Source organism: Lampris incognitus, chromosome 2, assembly GCF_029633865.1.
Source record: "Lampris incognitus isolate fLamInc1 chromosome 2, fLamInc1.hap2, whole genome shotgun sequence".
Lineage (NCBI taxonomy): Eukaryota > Metazoa > Chordata > Actinopteri > Lampriformes > Lampridae > Lampris > Lampris incognitus.
The window spans coordinates 545,641-564,679 of NC_079212.1; the positions used below are offsets into that span (position 1 = coordinate 545,641).

General features: G+C 47.4%; 1 protein-coding gene across 1 annotated transcript in view; it reads right to left on the reverse strand.

Annotated features, from left to right (window-relative positions):
• Window positions 1-1,006: 1,006 nt before the first annotated feature.
• The window catches only part of LOC130107604 (tyrosine-protein phosphatase non-receptor type 7-like), a 38,630-nt gene continuing 20,597 nt past the window's right edge, over window positions 1,007-19,039 (reverse strand). Inside the window, exons 5-10 of the mRNA XM_056274284.1 lie at window positions 16,140-16,277; window positions 15,528-15,686; window positions 14,841-15,034; window positions 12,538-12,651; window positions 12,337-12,448; window positions 1,007-2,469 (exon numbers count right to left, since the gene is read on the reverse strand). Coding sequence (XP_056130259.1) covers window positions 2,302-2,469; window positions 12,337-12,448; window positions 12,538-12,651; window positions 14,841-15,034; window positions 15,528-15,686; window positions 16,140-16,277 — 885 coding nt within the window. The 3' untranslated portion in view covers window positions 1,007-2,301. The remainder of the gene's footprint in view (window positions 2,470-12,336; window positions 12,449-12,537; window positions 12,652-14,840; window positions 15,035-15,527; window positions 15,687-16,139; window positions 16,278-19,039) is intronic.

The following is a 19,039-nucleotide window of genomic DNA, read 5'->3' on the forward strand; positions in this document are numbered from 1 at the left end:
TGGAGGTGGTGTGGACATGTGTGGAGGAGAGATGCTGGGTATATTGAGGTGGTGTGGACATGTGTGGAGGCTCAGAGATGCTGGGTATATTGAGGTGGTGTGGACATGTGTGGAGGAGAGATGCTGGGTAGATTGAGGTGGTGTGGACATGTGTGGAGGAGAGACGCTGGGTATATTGAGGTGGTGTGGACATGTGTGGAGGCTCAGAGATGCTGGGTAGATTGAGGTGGTGTGGACATGTGTGGAGGAGAGACGCTGGGTAGATGGAGGTGGTGTGGACATGTGTGGAGGAGAGATGCTGGGTAGATGGAGGTGGTGTGGACATGTGTGGAGGAGAGATGCTGGGTATACTGGGAGAAGGATGCTGAATATGGAGCTGCCAGGGAAGAGGAGAAGAGGAAGGCCAAAGAGGAGGTTTATGGATGTGGTGAGAGAGGACACGCAGGTGGCTGGTGTGGCAGAGGAAGATGCAGAGGACAGGAAGAGATGGAAACGGATGATCTGCTGTGGCGCCCCCTAACGGGAGCAGCCGAAAGAAGAAAATTGTACAGTCAACATGGGATGACCGTAACAACTACCACCATCTAGTGGACAGGTGAAGTACGTGCAGTGAACACATTTTAACAGGTTTGGCACAAAGCCGTCGGGTCATGTCTGGTCAACACTCACAAAAGAACTAGCTTTACAGGTGTAACATTAATTAATTATTTTTGCTTTTATCAACATCCATCCATTATCCAAACCGCTTACCCTGCTGTCAGGGTGGCGGGGATGCTGGAGCCTATCCCAGCAGTCATTGGGCGGCAGGCGGGGAGACACCCTGGACAGGCTGCCAGGCCATCACAGGGCCTTTTGCAACATTTATAACAAAATATCAATAAATTCAGCAAGCAGAAGAATGATTTGTTATTGACTGGTTGACTGATGTGAACTCAACACACACAGGCTGTGTTCATAGGATGTTTTAAGTCCCAAATGAGGACAAAGAATGAGTCTCTCCCCTTTTTGTGTTGAAGACTTTAATTCCATTTAGAGATGTCAGCCATCTGAGCTGTCCTTGTGTCCTTTGCTTACATAAAATGGTTTTCAGGGATAAAATTGCTCTCTAAGATATTAACTGGTGAATTTCAGATTTTTCCAAGTGGATATGTTGCATTCTTGACAGAAAGTCCACCATTCAGTACAAGAGAGGAAGTAGAGAAGACTGCAGAGTCTCTGCAGCTTACAGAAAACTCGTTTCAGATGTTTCAGACTTGTGTTCTCCAACGCTACGTACTGCCTATTCAAAGCACTGCTTCAACAAACCTCACTGAACACGTGTTTTGTGAGAAGTTGTTGAGATAAGTGTAATAACCAATCTGAGGCGGTTCTGATCCCCCTCTGTGTCTTATTGTGCATTAAGTGGACCCACTGTGACATGTCTAAAGGCAGGATGTGATGAGCTGTCCTTTAAGACGCGTCCTTCCGTAGCTGCCTACTAATGACTGTATTTCAGTCGTGTCCCACGGCCTGCTGGGGAATATTTCTGTCTCTTTTCATAATGTGTTGGCTCATGTTGGTGAAGATCAGGGATCCGATATGGGGAGGTACGTCACGGTGGTAAACAGTCATCTGACTGCCAGCCTGCAGGTGAGCGTGTAAATAAACCATCACATATTCACTCTACTTTGCTTTTCTTTTATCTCTCACACACACACACACACACACACACACACACACACACACACACACACACACACACACACACAGTTCACCTGCAATTCATCATCAGCAACACATCTGATGGGCTTTTAAAAAAACAAATCGCCATAGAAATAAAAACAAACTCCTATGCAAACAAATTCCTTGAGTACACTGATTCAAATAAACCTCAGATGATCCAGCCTCGCGACGTATCTGATGATACCGATACAAGTCACCCATCAACAGGAGCAAAGGAGTCACTCCACCACTCTTGCTTATCGCCATATCTGAGGTAGCAAAGCATGATGGGAAAATACCAGTCCAGGAAGTCTTTCCTGAGTTGCGGCAGTGTCCAGGCCGGGTTTATTTGTGGAGAAAAGAGACAGGACCCAGTTCGGGTTCTGCTGGCTGTCAGAGGAACGTGGAGGAGACTTGTTACACCCAGACGCTGCTTCCCTCCTTCTCTCTTTACTCAGTACAAGCCCGTTCTGACCCACAACTGCTGACATGACAAAGATCCATTGTGTTGAAATATTCTCTAACAGCAGTGAAAGGGAAGCTGCTGGTCTTTAATACATCTGTGACACCGGACCATGTTCTGCCATCTCTTGTCTTCTCTCATGTGTCCCTGCCCTGACAGCGGTTCTTCTGGTTCCTCGGTTCCTGCGGTGTGTTCTGTGGATCCAGCCGGAGGTTGTGGAGGTGAGAGCCGAGCTGGACCAGTCTGTCTGCTCTTCCTGGTGTCTGCGTCCTTCTCTGGTTCGGGTTCTGTGGGTCAGACAGGTCCTGGTGATAGGACATAATTATGAAAGTTTAATAATAATAAAGTGCTTTTAAGCAGGATAACAAATCACGAGAGTAATGTGGAAAACCCAACCAGCATTAAAGAGGACATGGAGCAGCCAATCAACGTTACACACACCATTTGCTGAACGTGTCTCCACCCTAATCAGCAATTACAGAACAAACATGACGAGCGTAAACATATTGTAGCGAATTCAGGGCCGGGGACCGCCACAGCCGGGACGCAAACCCGTGTCTCCTGCACCACAGGCAACTAGCTTAGCCAGTCGGCTGGCGGTTCCCGGCCCCCCAGCCCCGGCCGGATGCCTCCCCCCCCCCCGGAACTCGCTACAGTGGTGTCAGAAGTGGGATGGTGAGATCGTGAGGCCATCGGAAGCGCGTGCGCCCAGATGCGTGAGGGAGCTGGTATCCCGGGGAGGGGAAGGAGGGGAGGGAGGGGGGGGGGTTGGGTGTAACAACCACGGATGAATAGACTTAGCGCAGTCGCCCCGGATTCCCGGCTGCCCCCTGAATTCGCTGCAACATAAAAGAAAGAAAGAAAAAGGCCTGTTGTACCGTTCATGGCAAGGGCGCCGCCATCTTGCAGTACCATAACCTGTGACGTCACGGGACTGGTTGGCTTGGCTGAGTTGAACAGATATGACGGTAAAAGAGAGAGAAGGTTGGAGACTGAGGAGCCTGGATGTAGACATGAGTTTTACGGGCTTACAGCCAAGGACAAAACAGTCCGTTTTCACCAAGTGCCGCTGAGATGGAGCGCAGCACCGAGTCCTGTCTGGGCTGTCACGTGCACATGCTGCCAGCTCGCGCACGCATTATGGTACAGCACGGGAACTGGCTGGACTTGAGGGCTGTGCAGACGAGAGCCGCCTGGTTCTGCATGGTTTCAATGCACTCCTCGTGTGAAGAGACAGGCAGACAAGTGGTCAGCTAGTAAACCCCGGATGCATTACGATTTGTAACCATGGAAACGGCTTCTGTGCACTACCGTATCCCTGCTGGTAGAGCTGTGTCTTCTTTATAGGCTATAGTGGTGGTTCTCAAACTTTTTCTGTCATGCCCCCTTTGGAGGGAGAAACATTTCCATGTCCCCCACCCCAACAAAATGGTGACAAAATGGACCAACTTTAACTTTAGTTAAATAACATCAATATCATGAACATTCCTTTCACTTTTCTTACAGTAATTCTGTAATGCATATAATAAACACAAGTTCCACTTCAGCTTGATCAAAGCTCTTGGTGTGACATGTCACTAGATTGCTCCATCAGTCTGTGTGCTTTTTCACAAACAGAGAAAAACGAAAGAATGTTCTAAAATCACTTTGCTAGAACAATAACAATAAAGTTCAATCTGTGCAAAACAAGAACAAATGCAGATATTTGTGAAAAACAATGTGCAAGTCAGTGTGTGAGCGCTCAAGTCTCATCACTGCAGTAGTGCTGCAATGAGCCCGTTCTGCACTGCACATCTTTTCATAAGGGCTTGCAGGCTTGATACCGCCACTCTCAAGTCATGCTCCATGTTGATCTTAGATATGTACTTTGTTTTAAGTGGGGAAGCAACAGAAAAGCCCATCTCACAGAGACAGGATGTGGCAAAGGGCAGCAGAATGCCCACAGCCCTCTGTCCTATGAGTGGATACTGCCCCCACCACACCAAGCCAGAAGTCACCCAGTGTCTGAGCTGTACAACTCAGCCTCAGGATGGAGTCACATGTCATCTCCATGAACTGGTCCTCTTCAGCAGAGATGAAATCAGCAGGTGCTGCTGCATTGAATGGATCTGTCACCCAGTCATTTACGCTGATCACATGACAATCATATGTCAATCATACATCAGTACTTTTAAAAAGCTCAATTTTCACCGTCCGCACTACAACGCTAGACCGGCGTTTACAAATTCATCCACTTTGAAAGGTGTTTTCAGAGACTAATTTTCAGCGGTTGAAAATATCAGCTTAGTGTGGATGGAAGACCAAAACAGAGATGTGTAAATTTAATTTAAAACAAAACCTTAAGCAATTCATACATAGAGCATACAGCCAATAGAAAAAACATGTCATCTGTCCTCTATGCCAGCATTATATGCACACACACATGCAGGCATGCATGCACACGCACACACACACACACACACAAACACACACACACACACACACACACCATCGTCATCATCATCGGCGGTCACTCGGGGTCGAGTATGACTGTCCTAGGTCCTTGTGGGTCTTCAGGTGGGTATAGAGGCTGATCCTGGAGCCACATATTTTGGGGCAATGTGGTGAAGAGGTGGCTGAGGATGTGGATTGGGCCTTTCTGGTAACTCGCTCCTTTCTGAGTCTGTGCCTGTTTTCAGCAGCACCGTGGAGGTCGTGGTTGTAGCACTCAGCACCCTCACAGACAGCCAGTCTCCAGGCCTCCTTGTGTTTTGCTGCTTGTTCCCAGGTGTTGAGGTCGATGCCAGACCTTTTGATGTGGGCCTTGATGTTGTCTTCATATCACTTCTTCTGTCCTCCTGGGGCACGGTGTCCTGTCACGAGCTGAGAGTAAAGGACTTGTTTCAGGCCAGTCCATCTCAGCTGATGTTGTGCGATGGTGGCAGTTATAGTAGGCATGTTGGCCTCCTTGAGGATGCTGAAGTTATCCTCCCAGCTGATCTTAAGGATCTTTCTGAGGTATCACTGTTGGTATGTCTCAAGTGCCTGCAGGTGCCTGCTATATGTGGTCCAGGTTTCTGACCCATACAGTAGGGTTGGAAGCACTGCCGCTTTGTATACCAGAACTTTTGCTCTGGCCTGGAGGTCATGGTTTTCAAAAACCCTTTTACTCAATCTTGAGAAGGCCCGGCTGGCACAACTGAGGTGATGGTGTATTTAAATGGCAATGTTGGCTTCGGAGGAGAGAGGGCTGCCAAGATATGGGAACTGTTCCACATTTGTGAGTCTGTTGTCTACAGAGATGGATGGGGGCAGAGCAGGTATAAATCTGTTGGGTGGAGGTTGGTAGAGGATATGGGTCTTTTTTATGTGAATGGCCAGGCCTAGCTGCTTGTATGTCTTTACAAAGGCCCCCAGGATGCTGTGTAGTTCCTCTTCTATGAGGGACACCAAGGCGTTGTCATCAGTGCAGCTCAATGATGGATGTGGTGGTGGTTTTACCTTTAATCCTGAATCAGTTAATGTTCAGAAGATTCCCATCAGTTCTGTACATAAAAACAGAGGGATCTTATACTAGAGCTCTGTCGCTGTCTTATGCTAGCGGTAGCTCTTTTTTCCCCCCACCCAGTGTGTCCTTAAATATTTCTTGTTGTCTAGCTGTTTTGACTTAGTTGCACTTTTGGCTTATAAATATATTCCTTGGTAACTTGCTGTTCGCAGTTTTAATTGTATTGTGTGAGGTTTAATAGAGTTTTACATAACTGATCAGTTTCTGGGCAACAGGCCTATTTTCAGTGTACCTCTTTGGCCAATTGGGTGTTAAGTGGCCAGGGTGTGGCCTGCACTCCTGGCAGACAATTAGCAATCAGTGTTCTTTAAATCACTGCTGCTACTTGGAAGCATCAGGCAAACAAGCTGAGTGCAAACAGGTCTGGGTTGAACGAAGGCTAGAGTGAAGAAAGGCAAGCGGGACTTTTTCAAGCCAAAACGTCGTCAAGCAAGGACTGCTCTTTTTAGATCCAGTCAGTCATCTGTATTTTGTGTACCTAGTATAGACTATGTGTTTCCTTCGCATTCCTGTCCTTTCCTCTTCCCGGGGCTGGCATAGACGTTGGGTCACTCCTAGGCGCTGTGACCCTACCAATCTCATCTATCCCACTCTCTCCACTCATGTTAGGCAAGTGGCGACGGGAGGGCTCTGGAATTGCTAGTCTGACGTACTGAAAGCTGAGTTTATCTCAGGCTATGCATCCTTGCTCTCCCTCAACTTTCTTGATCTAAGTAAGACCTGGATCATGCCAGAAAACACTACCATATCCACAACTCTGTCTGATGTGTACTCTTTTTCTCACACTCCCAGAGCTGGGAGGCGAGGTGGTGGTACTGGCCTGCTAATCTCCCTGAAATGGAAATACTCTCTTGTTTCCATTCCACAATTTTCTCCGCACTCTTTTGAATTTCATGCTGTTACTGTCTCTTATCCAGTCAAACTCACCATCATGGTTGTGTACCGCCCACCAGGCCCCTTGAGGAGTTTCTGGAGGAGCTTGACACACTTGTCTCGCACTTCCCTGTTGATGATTCTGCACTTATCCTTCTCGGTGACTTCAACATCCACACTAACAAGCTAGATCCTCTTCTCTCTTTCCTCTCCTCCTTTGACCTTCACCTCTCACCCTCTCCTCCTACCCACAAGGCCAGCAACCAGCTGGAGCTTATTTTTACTAGACACTGACCTATTTCCAATCTCTCTGTTACTCCCCTCCAGCTCTCTGACCACTATTTCATGTCCTACTCTCTCTCCCTCTCTTCACCCCCCTCAGCCCCTTCCCTACCAACATGGTTTCCACCCGTACACATCTCCGCTCTCTCTCCGCCACTCATCTTTCTTCCTCGGTTACCTCTATCCTCCCTACAATTGAATCTTTCTCTCTCCTACCCCCTGTTACTGCTACTGATCTTCTCTCTACCCAAATCCTCTTCTCTGGACAATCTCTGTCCCCTCACCTCCAGGCCTGCACGCTCAACTCCACCTGCCCCTTGGCTGTCCGACTCTGTACACACAGACAGACGGAGCCTAAGAGTGGCAGAGCGCAAATGGAGAAAAGGCAAACTCCCAGAGGACCTTCTTAACTTCCAATCTCCTTTCCACCTCCTCCTCCTCCATTTCTGCTGCTAAGGCTGCCTTCTATCGCTCTAAAATCCTATCCTCAACCTCTAATCTCAAGAAACTCTTTGAAACCTTCTCTACACTTCTTCAACCCCCACCTCCTCCTCCTACTTCCTCCCTTCTCCCGGATGACTTCGCTAACTTCTTTGACAAGAAGGTAAACGACATCAGATCCTCCTTTTCTCACCACCCGGTTAGTGCTGCTTGTACTAGCCCACCCTCCTTCACCTCTCCACGTCCCACCCTATCCCACCTCGCTCCCCTCTCCCCCGATGAGGTCCTCAACCTCATCACATCCAGTCGCTCCACCACATGCTCCCTTGACCCGGTCCCCTCCCCTCTTCTTCAGTCTATAGCACCTGAACTCCTTCCCTTTCTAACCCACCTCTTCAACACCTCCCTCCAGGCAGGATGCTTCCCATCTGCCTTCAAGACTGCTAGAGTCACCCCCCCCCCTTCTCAAGAATCCATCACTTAACCCCTCTGACGTCAAAAACTGCAGACCGGTTTCCCTTCTACCCTTTCTATCCAAAGCTTTCGAACGTACTGTCTTTAACCAACTTTCTTTGTACCTCCACCAGAACAACCTCCTGGACCTCAACCAGTCTGGGTTCAAGGTGGGTCACTCGACAGAGACGGCGCTCCTTGCAGTGACAGAATCGCTGCACTCTGCAAGAGCAAACTCTCTCTCCTCTGTCCTGATACTCCTGGATCTGTCAGCTGCGTTCGACACAGTGAGCCACTAGATCCCCCTCTCTACCCTCGAGAGGATGGGTGTCACAGGCTCTGCACTCTCAATGTTTACAACCTACCTGACGGGTCGCTCCTACCAGGTGACATGGAGGGGATCTGTGTAGGAGCCTCGCAGAGTGACTACAGGCGTTCCACAGGGTTCGGTCCTGGGTCCTCTCCTTTTCTCCATGTACACGACATCCCTGGGTTCTGTTATTCGCTTGCATGACTTCTCTTACCATTGTTATGCCGATGACACCCAGCTGATCTTGTCCTTTCCTCCCTCTGATACAAAAGTAGAGACACGCATTGCTGCGTGCTTGACTGACATCTCAGAGTGGATGGCGACACACCACCTGAAGCTCAATCTGGACAAGACAGAGCTGATGATCCTCTCGGGGAAAGGTTGCCCTCACCGAGACCTGGCCATCACCATTGACAACACCGTGGTGACGCCGACTCGGACTGCGAGGAATCTGGGTGTGATCCTGGACGACCAACTGTCGTTTGCTGCAAATGTTGCATCGGTTGCTCGCTCCTGCAGATTTCTCCTCTATAACATCAGGAGGATTCGCCCATTCCTCACCGACGAGATGGCACAGGTGCTCATCCAGCCTCTGTTTATCTCCCGGCTGGACTACAGCAACTTTCTCCTTGCTGGCACCCCGGTGTTGGCCATCAGAAGTCTGGAGCTTGTTCAGAAAGCTGCAGCTCATCTGGTGTTCAACCGCACTAAGTTCTCCCACACAACTCCCATTCTCATGTCCCTACATTGGCTCCCAGTAGCTGCTCACATCCAGCGTAAGACTCTGGTGCTAGCCTACAGGGCAGTGAAAGGAACACCTCCTTTCTATCTCCAGGCCATGGTCAAGCCCTACACCCCTGCCCGACGACTTCGTTCTGCTGCCTCGGGACGTCTGGTTGCCCCTTCGCTCAGAGGCCCCTGCTGCCGATTGACCCGGTCACGGCTCTTTTCTGTCCTGGCCCCACAGTGGTGGAATGAACTCCCCACTGATGTCAGGACAGCGGAGTTGGTACCCATCTTTCAGTGCAGGTTGAAAACTCACCTCTTCAAGAACTACTACCCTGTTACTTGTTCTTAGCACTTATTGTATTCACTCATCAAATTTTTTTTTAAAATATTTCTTGCGCTTTTACTTTCACATTGGTTTTGCTCTTAGATGCACTTATGACCTCTGATGACTAGTAGTTCCCCTGATTTCCTACATTAAATGCACTTATTGTAATTAGCTTTGGATCAAAGCATCGGCTAAATGACTGTAATGTAATGTAATCCTCTTTTGGCAGACTTAGGAGAAGGGTCTTTCAAAACAAAGACCTCAACCTCCACACCAAAATATCGGTCTACTTGGCAGTTGTCATCACGAGTCTCCTCTACAGCTGTGAGGTGTGGACCCTGTACAGCCGCCACCTCACGATGTTTGAGACCTTCTGCATCAGATGCCTACAATGCATCGTGAGGATAAGCTGGCGTGACCAAGTGCCCCATACTTAAATACTCCACAAGACCAACTGCATCACCATGGAGGCTACCGTCACCGAGCACCAACTTCGCTGGACATCATTAGGATGCCGAAGGAGTACTTACCACGTAAAGTGCTGTATGGCCAGCTACATCTTGGCCACTGCTTGGCAGGGGGCCAGAAAACTGTACAAAGACCAACTGAAGACCATCGGCCTGAACCCGAGCCAGCTGGAGGACACTGCCGCCCAACACTCCATGTGGTGGCAGCTCTGTCAACAAGGGGTGCAAAAGCTCGAGGAAGACTGAGGTGATCGACAGACCAGGAGACGTCTAAAGAGACATGAGGCCAGTACCACACCTACACCCCCAGTCAGTGCTCTCACCTGTTCTGTCTGCAAATAGTGTGGATCGTGGATTGGGCTTCACAGCCACAAGAAGACTCTCAAGTAACAGAGGCAGGGTTGTCACCGTCGGACACGACAGACAACCTCAAGCAAGTAAGTGTGTGTGTGTGGGCCCTGCGATGGCCTGTCCAGGGTGTTTACCCCCCCCCCCTCCCCGTGACTGCTGGGATAGGCTCCAGCATCCCCAAGAGCAGGATAAGCGGTTTGGATAATGGATGGATGGATGGATGGATAGCCAGAGTGCCTGGCAGTTTACAGAAACAAAAGCTTTGGTTAAGTCTATGAAGACGATGTACAATGGTTGATTCTGTTTCTGGGCTTTTTCTTGAAGTTGGCGAACAGTAAAAATCATATCCATAGTGCCTCTGTTGGGACAAAAACCACTCTGGGATTCTGGCAGAATTTCCTCTGTATTGGGAGGAGTCTATTGGACAAGACCGTAGCCAGGGCTTTCCCTGTGGTGGAAAGCAGGGAACTGACATGGTAGGTTTTGCACTCAGCTTTGTCCCCTTTCTTAAAGAGAGACTGACATGCCCTTTCTGAACAATTTTGTTAACATTGGGAGTTTGAATCATAACTGAAAATAGGTGTGGTTTTATGAATTCAAAGCTATTGGCTACTGTCTTCCTGGGTGGGTGGGGCTCGGTACCGCTAGTCACTTGTTATTTACAAAAAATGTCGGATAGCGAGAGGGACATCCTCTGCGACGATTACAGTTTCGAGGAGGAGGATTCGGTGATACAAATAACTGTTAGATAGATAGATGATAGATAGATAGATAGATAGATAGATAGATAGATAGATAGATAGATAGATAGATAGATAGATAGATAGATAGATAGATAGATAGATAGATAGATAGATAGATAGATAGATGGATGGGTGGATAGATAGATAGATAGGTAGATAGATAGCAATACATCGTAGCAAGATCGATAATAAAGTCTCAGCAAAATAGCACAAACTGGAGCCAAGTAGCTAGCTGGAGGGAGTGAAAGAACAGCTTCTCCGTGGTTTTATAGCATCTCACTACGGACACACCCTATATGAAAATTGACTGGTGTCTACCTATCCACCGGCACAGTTTGTCATTGGACACCATCTACAGTCAATCACAGATCTCTCTGAGTGGCCGCAGACGCGCTGTTTTGGCCACTGAATTTCTCCGTGGTCACATTCCAACTCGGAACACAGCCTATCAATAGGAACTTTCAGATTTTGATGTCAGTATCACTTTAGAGACAATGAGTGTGTACCTAAGTTGCACAGGGATTTCCTCTTTTTCCAGTATTTTAAGTAGCAGGGCATGGATATGTCTGAAGAGTGTAGGTCCACCTGCCCCCTGTACTTCTGCTGGTATTCCATCAGAATCAGCAGCCTTATTGATTTTAATCTTCCTGATGGCATCCTGGACTTCTCTTAGACTAGGTGGTGCTGCTATGTCCTTCTCTTTGAGTTGTTGAAGGAGGTGTTGGAGAGCATACATCTCAGGGCTAGAGTCCCGATTTAAAGGGTCCTGGTAGTGCCCTTTGCACTGCTTTTTGATTGAATCGTTTGACTGACTCACACAACTTGAGCTGGAAGCTTTACGGTGATCACATGACTATGTCAATCATACATCAGCACTTTTAAAAAGCTCTATTTTCACCGTCCGCACTACAACGCCAGACAGGCGTTTTCAAATTCATCCACTTTGGAGAGGGTTTTCAGAGACTCATTTTCTTTTTTTCCCTTTTTTGAAAATGTTCCCCTCTTTTTCTCTCCAATTGTATCCGGCCAATTACCCCACTCTTCCAAGCCGTCCCGGCTGCTGCTCCACCCCCTCTGCTGATCCAGGGAGGGCTGCAGACTACCACATGCCTCCTCCCATACATTTGGAGTTACCAGCTGCTTTTTTTCCACCTGACAGTGAGGAGTTTCTCCAGGGGGACGTAACGCATGGGAGGATCACGCTATTCCCCCCAGGTTCCCCCTTCCCCGAACAGGCGCCCTGACCGACCAGAGGAGGCACTAGTGCCTACGTATATCCACATCCGGCTTCCCACCCGCAGACACGGCCAATTGTGTCTGTAGGGACGCCCAACCAGGCCGGTGGTAACACGGGGATTCGAACCGGCGATCCCCGTGTTGGTAGTCAACAGGCTAGGCTAGGCTACCCGGATGCCCAGAGACACATTTTCAATGGTTGACAACGTCAGCTTATAGAAAGTTGAGTTTTTAATTTATACCTGTAAATGTAATTTAAAACAAAACCTTAAGCAATTCATACATAGACTCATACAGCCAATAGAAAAACCATGTCATCTGTCCTCTATGCCAGCATTATATGCGCACACACACACACACACACACACACACACACACACACACACACACACACACACACACACACAGTACACACTTGGTCCAGGCTGTCTGGGTCCTGCTGGTCATGGTGTTGGGACTGGAGCCTGTACTGGGCCAGTGTGGTGTAGAGGAAGTGGTACTGCTCAGGGGTCTGGATCATACCACCTCTACAACAGAAATGGGAGGGGGGAGGGTTCAAATAAGGTGGGGGAGGGAGAGTTGCTTGTTTAATTGGAAGAGAAAGACAGACAGATACCTGTCCAGTCGTAGCTGGCAGACAATCTCCAGGATGTCTACCTGTCCAGTGTCTCTGAGTTGTTGGCAGCCGATAGTGCTGGCTATGAAACAACCTGTTCTCCCAATACCTGCACTGAGAGGGGGAGGAGAGAGGGGGAAGATAGGAGGAGAGAGGGAAGAGAAAGGAGGAGGAAAAAGCGGAGGGAGGATGAGGAGAAATTGGGAGGAGAGAGAGGTGTCATAACGTAGTGCTTTTCCTCATTGCCACATTCAGGTGTCGATGGGAAAGAGTCTGCGTTCAGTCTGTTTCCATGTGACTCGACACATCTGGACAGAAGAGAGTATTCAGCAAGTGTTGCACAATTTTTAAACAAGTCTCTGACGCTGCCGCCCAACTGTGTCTTCATTTCTTCCTCTGTGCAAACTGATAAACGTTCCCTTACCTCGAAGTCAGTCTACTTTACAGAGAATTTCACTGAAAAATGTCTTTATGCAGATCACTTAGATGAGTGATGGGATGTATCCGCCAATAAACGTGTCTAGATGAACTGATTCAACCTTCTGAGATTTCTCACCTGGATTATTGAGCATGCATCAAGACATCTTTATGCACACTCAATAATTCAGGTGAGAAAATCTTAAACACTGAAAAATTCTCTTCATTTACAATCAAATAAAATGCTGCAAAAAACACACTGCATGATGGAGCCTCTTGTGACTGGCTCGCGTGCTCCAAGTTAAATCATCCTACATAAGAACACTCATCATCACCTTCATCACAGAAGTTGAATCCAAGTTCATCTGGACACAATTTTTTATCATCATCGCAGTGACCTCGCCAGTCTCACCTGCTGCAGGGATGAAAGTGGATGAATGAAAGCCACTTTATTTGTCATTGTATTCTCACAACGAATGGTATTCTGACAATGGATGTGTTCTCTGCATGTAACCCATCTTATTGTACAGGAGCAGTGGGCAGCTGCAGCGCCTGGGGACCAACTTCTTGTTCCTGCCTTGCTCAGGGGCACAGACAGGAGTATTAACCCTAACATGCATGTCTATTTGACGGTGGGAGGAAACTGGAGCACCCAAAGGACACCCATGCAGACACGGGGAGAGCATGCAAACTCCACACAGAAAGGACCTGGGATGACCTGGGGTTCGAACCCAGGACCTTCTTGCTGTGAGGCAATTGTGCTAACCGCTGGGCCACCGTGCCGCCACCAGCAAAGGGCCTGAGCCGGATTAGAACCTAGGCCGCTGCAGTAAGGACTCAGCCTTATGTGATATGCGCTATACGAGGTGAGTGGCTGGGGTGCCCCGGTATCCCCACCCTTATAAACAAACAGTGGCGTTACGACCGAAAACAATGATCAGTTTCATATACAGCTTGCCGTGATCATTAACTAGAGTTACAATGCCCTCGTGTACTATTCACAGAGGGTTGGGCAATAGTTGCAATCACATCATTGTAAGATGACGACATATGTACTCTAGCCCCACTCCCCCCCTCGGTTAAGGGATGGTTGTTACCTCTTCACATAGATGGCCTCCTTGACTCCCCGTTCAAACCAGCATTCCTCCCTAACAAGGATGTGCACATCCTCATCCCTGAAAGAGTGGCCACTGGCCTGTAGATGGTGTAGACTGTGGGGTTCTGGTCTGTCATGTTAGCTCTCCTGTGTTGTGTCATCCTCTTGGCCGACATCTGTTTAGTTTCCCCGATGTACAAGTCACGGCAATCCTCCTGGCACTTAAGAAAGCTAACCTGTCATATTCCACATCCTCCCTGGTGAACTTGATGTGGTGTCCACAGAGTTAATGTGGTTGGTGAAATGTGCTACGTCCTGAAATTTCATTTTAACCCAGGTGTCGTCCACAAATCTGAACCAATGACTAGGTGGTGTCCTTGGATAGGACATCAGAGCCTCTTTTCCACTTCCTCCATTTACAAGTTGGCCACTACAGGTGAGACTGGGGAACCCATAACACACCCATGCCTCTGCCTGTAGTACTGCCCCCTGTATGTGAAGTATGTGGACTGAAGACACAGCTTCAGGAACAGACACACTTGGTCAGTGTTAAGCGTGGTCCTATTGCTAAGGGTGGGGTCGTTTTGTAATCTCATACGGACCACCTCCACTGCTTCATCAACAGGAATGCACAATGAAACACAGAAATGCTGGCAAGCCGAAAAATGTCACCTAAATGAAATTGTAACACAACACAACTCTGTAACATTATAAGTGTGCTGAGCCGAATTTGAACTCCTACAGGTCAGCAGCAGATCTGAATGGTGAGCAGTGGTGTGGGCAGACTGACCTGCAGTGCACAATGATTGGTCCAGGGCTCGGCACAAGAGCTGGGATTGGTTGGGAACTGGGCTCTAGGAGGGACTTCCTATAGGTCTCCACCTCGTCCACCAGTCTCAGCAGAGGAGAGGTGCATTGTGGGATTTGGTGGTCGGGCCAGGAAGTGAACCAGAAGTGTCTGATGAGACGATGCTCTGAGGACAGCTACGTGCACGCGCACGCACACATGCACGCACGCACACACACACACACACACACACACACACACACACACACACACACACACACACACACACACACACACACAAAAGGCTAAATGACAGAACTAGCAGAAAAAGGGACAAGGTCCATTCATATTTCTTTTTCAAAGAAAATTATTGATTAATTTGCTCATTCAGTTTGCATCTGCATCAGTTTAATGCCAGTTACAAGAACAAGTGACTGAATTTAATATCAGTACTTAAAAAAACTCTGTGTTGTTCAATCTAATTCTCAAAATGCAACTTTACTCTTGAAGCCACTTCATTTTTTCTTACGAGAACTCTACAGTATTTATAAATGTATATCCATGTTGATCAATATTTATACTTTTGTGAGATTTCATATCAAAAAGGGTAATTACTGAATATTTAAAAATATGAATATGATATGATGGAGTATACTGTAAAATATGTTTTTTCAAATGGTATAAGTGTACCTGTATCTCCATGTCAGTGACAGTAAACCCGTCTCTCTCACTGCTGTTTCTCACTCTGAGGAGAAACCTGCCGAATCTTCTTGTCGCCCCTTCATCCTCCCCCTCCTCCTCCTTCACCTCCCTCCAGACTCTCAGAGTGGGCCAGTACAGTTCACATTTCTACAGCCACAGATATTCTGAGTCATATGTGGGTCACTGTTTCTTTAACTATGAATCAGAACCAAATGTTAACAGTGCTGAAACTGAAAACACAATGCATTTCTTTTTATGCTGACGATGTGTGACACTCCACGAAGTCCAGCTTTTTTCCATTTTTTGTCAATTATTTAATGGATTTCACAACTTCTGCTTTGCTCTGCAAACACAGAAACTCACAACCTCGACTAAATGAAAACCAAACACAAGACCACAGACTAACGAAAGGAGACAAGGGAGGAAGGAAGGACAGGTAGATGTGAAGGACGAGGCAAAGACAAGAATGAAGAAATCAGGTAAAGAAATAGTGAATTGGAAAGACAGAAAGAAAAATAAAGAAAAGAGAAATAATGAAAGAAAAAGACATGAAAAAGTGTGTGTGTGTGTGTGGTGGGGGGGGGTGCACTGCCTCCTCACCTCATTGTTCTCCTTGAGTCTGGTAATCATGACGATGATGCTGCTCCTCTCTTGCCACACCATGTCCCAGAAATCAGAGACAGTGTGCAGCATCGGCCCCTGGGTGGCGATATACGCCCTGCATGCCCCTTTGTAACCCTGCAGGATGGATACACAGAATGAGTCAAGACTCAGATCACACACACACACACACACACACACACACACACACACACACACACACACACACACAGAGCTGAGGCGTCAGAGTGTGAAAGCCTGTGTGGGCTGAGTCGGGGAAGTCAGGGACATGTCACTTCCTCCCTCACTTCCTGTGGTTTTCCTGGTCGTGCCGCTTGTCAGACGCCTACGCTAACGACACTTCTCATATCAGAGTTTCTGTTTGTTGGGCTGTCAAAAACACACACAGAAAACACACACACACACACACACACACACACACAGAAAACACACATTTATTCAGACTAACAAACATTTTGAAGACGGGTGAGTGTTGGGTTTCACGTGTTGTTTTTGTTTTTTGTTTTGCACATTTTGTTTTCTCATCAGTTGACTAAACTGTTGTGTCATGCCTCTCACATTCAGTGACAACCTTCCATGGGCTGGCAATCTGGCATACCGGGCATTAATTTACCGGGCCCGGTAATTTAATTTATAATTTTAAAAAAGGGGCCAACGACCAGCCCATAAAGCAAGGAGAGCGGCCCATTGGCTTATTTTCTATACTGACACTGGTCTGGCCCAATCACATCTCTTATTCGGCCCACAGCCCCCCCCGCCCCGTTTCTCATGTCAGATGTCATGGCTCAGAGCCAAAAATCTGTGGATGAATGAGGGCGTCAAAATGGTCAAACAGAAGCGCAAGGGGGGTGCGGAGAAGTTGCGGGCCAAAAAAATTTAAAATCTAGAAGCGGAGGCTGCCAAATGCGCAAGAATATCTGATATGTTTGCTGCAAGGGCTGCAGTAGCTTCAGCTTCTACTGTACCCAACATTGTCCAGCAACAGGTGGAAGCTGAATGAGGAGAGGTGGGTGGCTAGGCAGAGGAGCAGCAGGCGTGTGACAGTGAAACCGAGGAGAGACATGACAGGGAGGAGAGTGTAGTTGAAGCGGTAAGCATGGAGCAGCTTCATTAACAGGGACTTGCAGGGAGGTAGTGTGTGCTATGCCATGATGACTATTAATTCAATTAATGATAATAAGTTAAGATAATCATAAACAGAAGTCAGTTAGTCACTGTCAAATAGCGCAACATAAGCTATTTGGGTAGGAGAGCTGGAGGGGAGTAACAGAGAGATTGGAAATAGGTCAGTGTCTAGTAAAATAAGCTCCAGCTGGTTGCTGGCCTTGTGGGTAGGAGGAGAGGGTGAGAGGTGAAGGTCAAAGGAGGAGAGGAAAGAGAGAAGAGGATCTAGCTTGTTAGTGTGGATGTTGAAGTCACCAAGAAGGATAAGTACAGAGTCATCAACAGGGAAGTGCGAGACAAGTGTGTCAAGCTCCTCCAGAAACTCACCAAGGGGGCCTGGTGGGCGGTACCCAACCACAATGGTGAGTTTGACTGGATAAGAGACAGTAACAGCATGAAATTCAAAAGAGGGCGGGGAAAATTGTGGAATGGGAACAAGAGAGTATTTCCATGTCAGGGAGATTAGCAGACCAGTACCACCACCCCGCCTCCCAGCTCTGGGAGTGTGAGTAAAAGAGTACACATCAGACAGAGCTGCGGGTGTGGTAGTGTTTCTGGCATGATCCAGGTCTCAGTTAGAGCAAGCAAGTTGAGGGAGAGCAAGGATGCCTAGCCTGAGATAAACTCAGCTTTCGGCACCGCAGACTGGCACTTCCAGAGCTCTCCCATCACCACTTGCTCCACGTGAGTGGAGCGAGTGGGATAGATGAGATTGGTAGGGTCACAGCGCCTAGGAGTGACCCAACATCTATGCCAGCCCCGGGAAGAGGAAAGGACAGGAATGCGAAGAAAACATATAGTCTATACTAGGTACACAAGATACAGAAGACTGACCAAATCTAAAAAGAACAGTCCGTGCCTGACGAAGTCTCGGCTTGAAAAAGTCGCACTTGCCTTTGTTTACTCTAGCCTACGTTCAACCTCGGCTTGTTTGCCCTTGGCTTGGAAGCTGACCCTTCCAAGTAGCAGCAGTGATTTAAAGAACACTGATTGCTAATTGTCTGCCATGAGTGCAGGCCACACCTTGGCCACTTAACACCCAATTGGCCAATGAGGTACACTGAAAATATGCTTATTGCCCAGAAACTGGACACTTATGTAAAACTCTATCAAACCTCACACAATACTATCAAAACTACAAACAGCAAGTTACCAAGGAATATATTCATAAGCTAAAATGATAACTAAGTCTAAACAGCTAGGCAACAAGAAATATTTAAGGGCACAGTCGGTGAAAAACAGCTACAGCTAGAATAAGTAAATAAGACAAGTAAGTAAATAGAATGAGACAGCTACAGCTAGAATAAGATCCCACTAGGAACCAGCAGCAGCTGTATAGAGAAAAGGACTAATACTCAAGCAGCTGGAATAAGACTCGTACCAACTGGTTAAGCAAGAAAGATTATACTTACTCTATTCTAGATGAACCAGCAATTCAGAATCACTCCAGAAGTTAAAATGCACACACAAATATGCAAACATACAAACATCTAACAATTACTCCTCTCTGAACAGTAATATTATACATTACATTACATTACATTACATTACAGTCATTTAGCCGACGCTAAAAGATGATCTATGTAATAAAAAACAAAAAAGAAAAAGATGATCTATTAACTGTAAAACTTATGCAACATTCATCATCAACATTTGGATACTTGAAATCTGCATTAACTGAATAGTTAGTATCAAAATAAATTAGATGGAAGAGT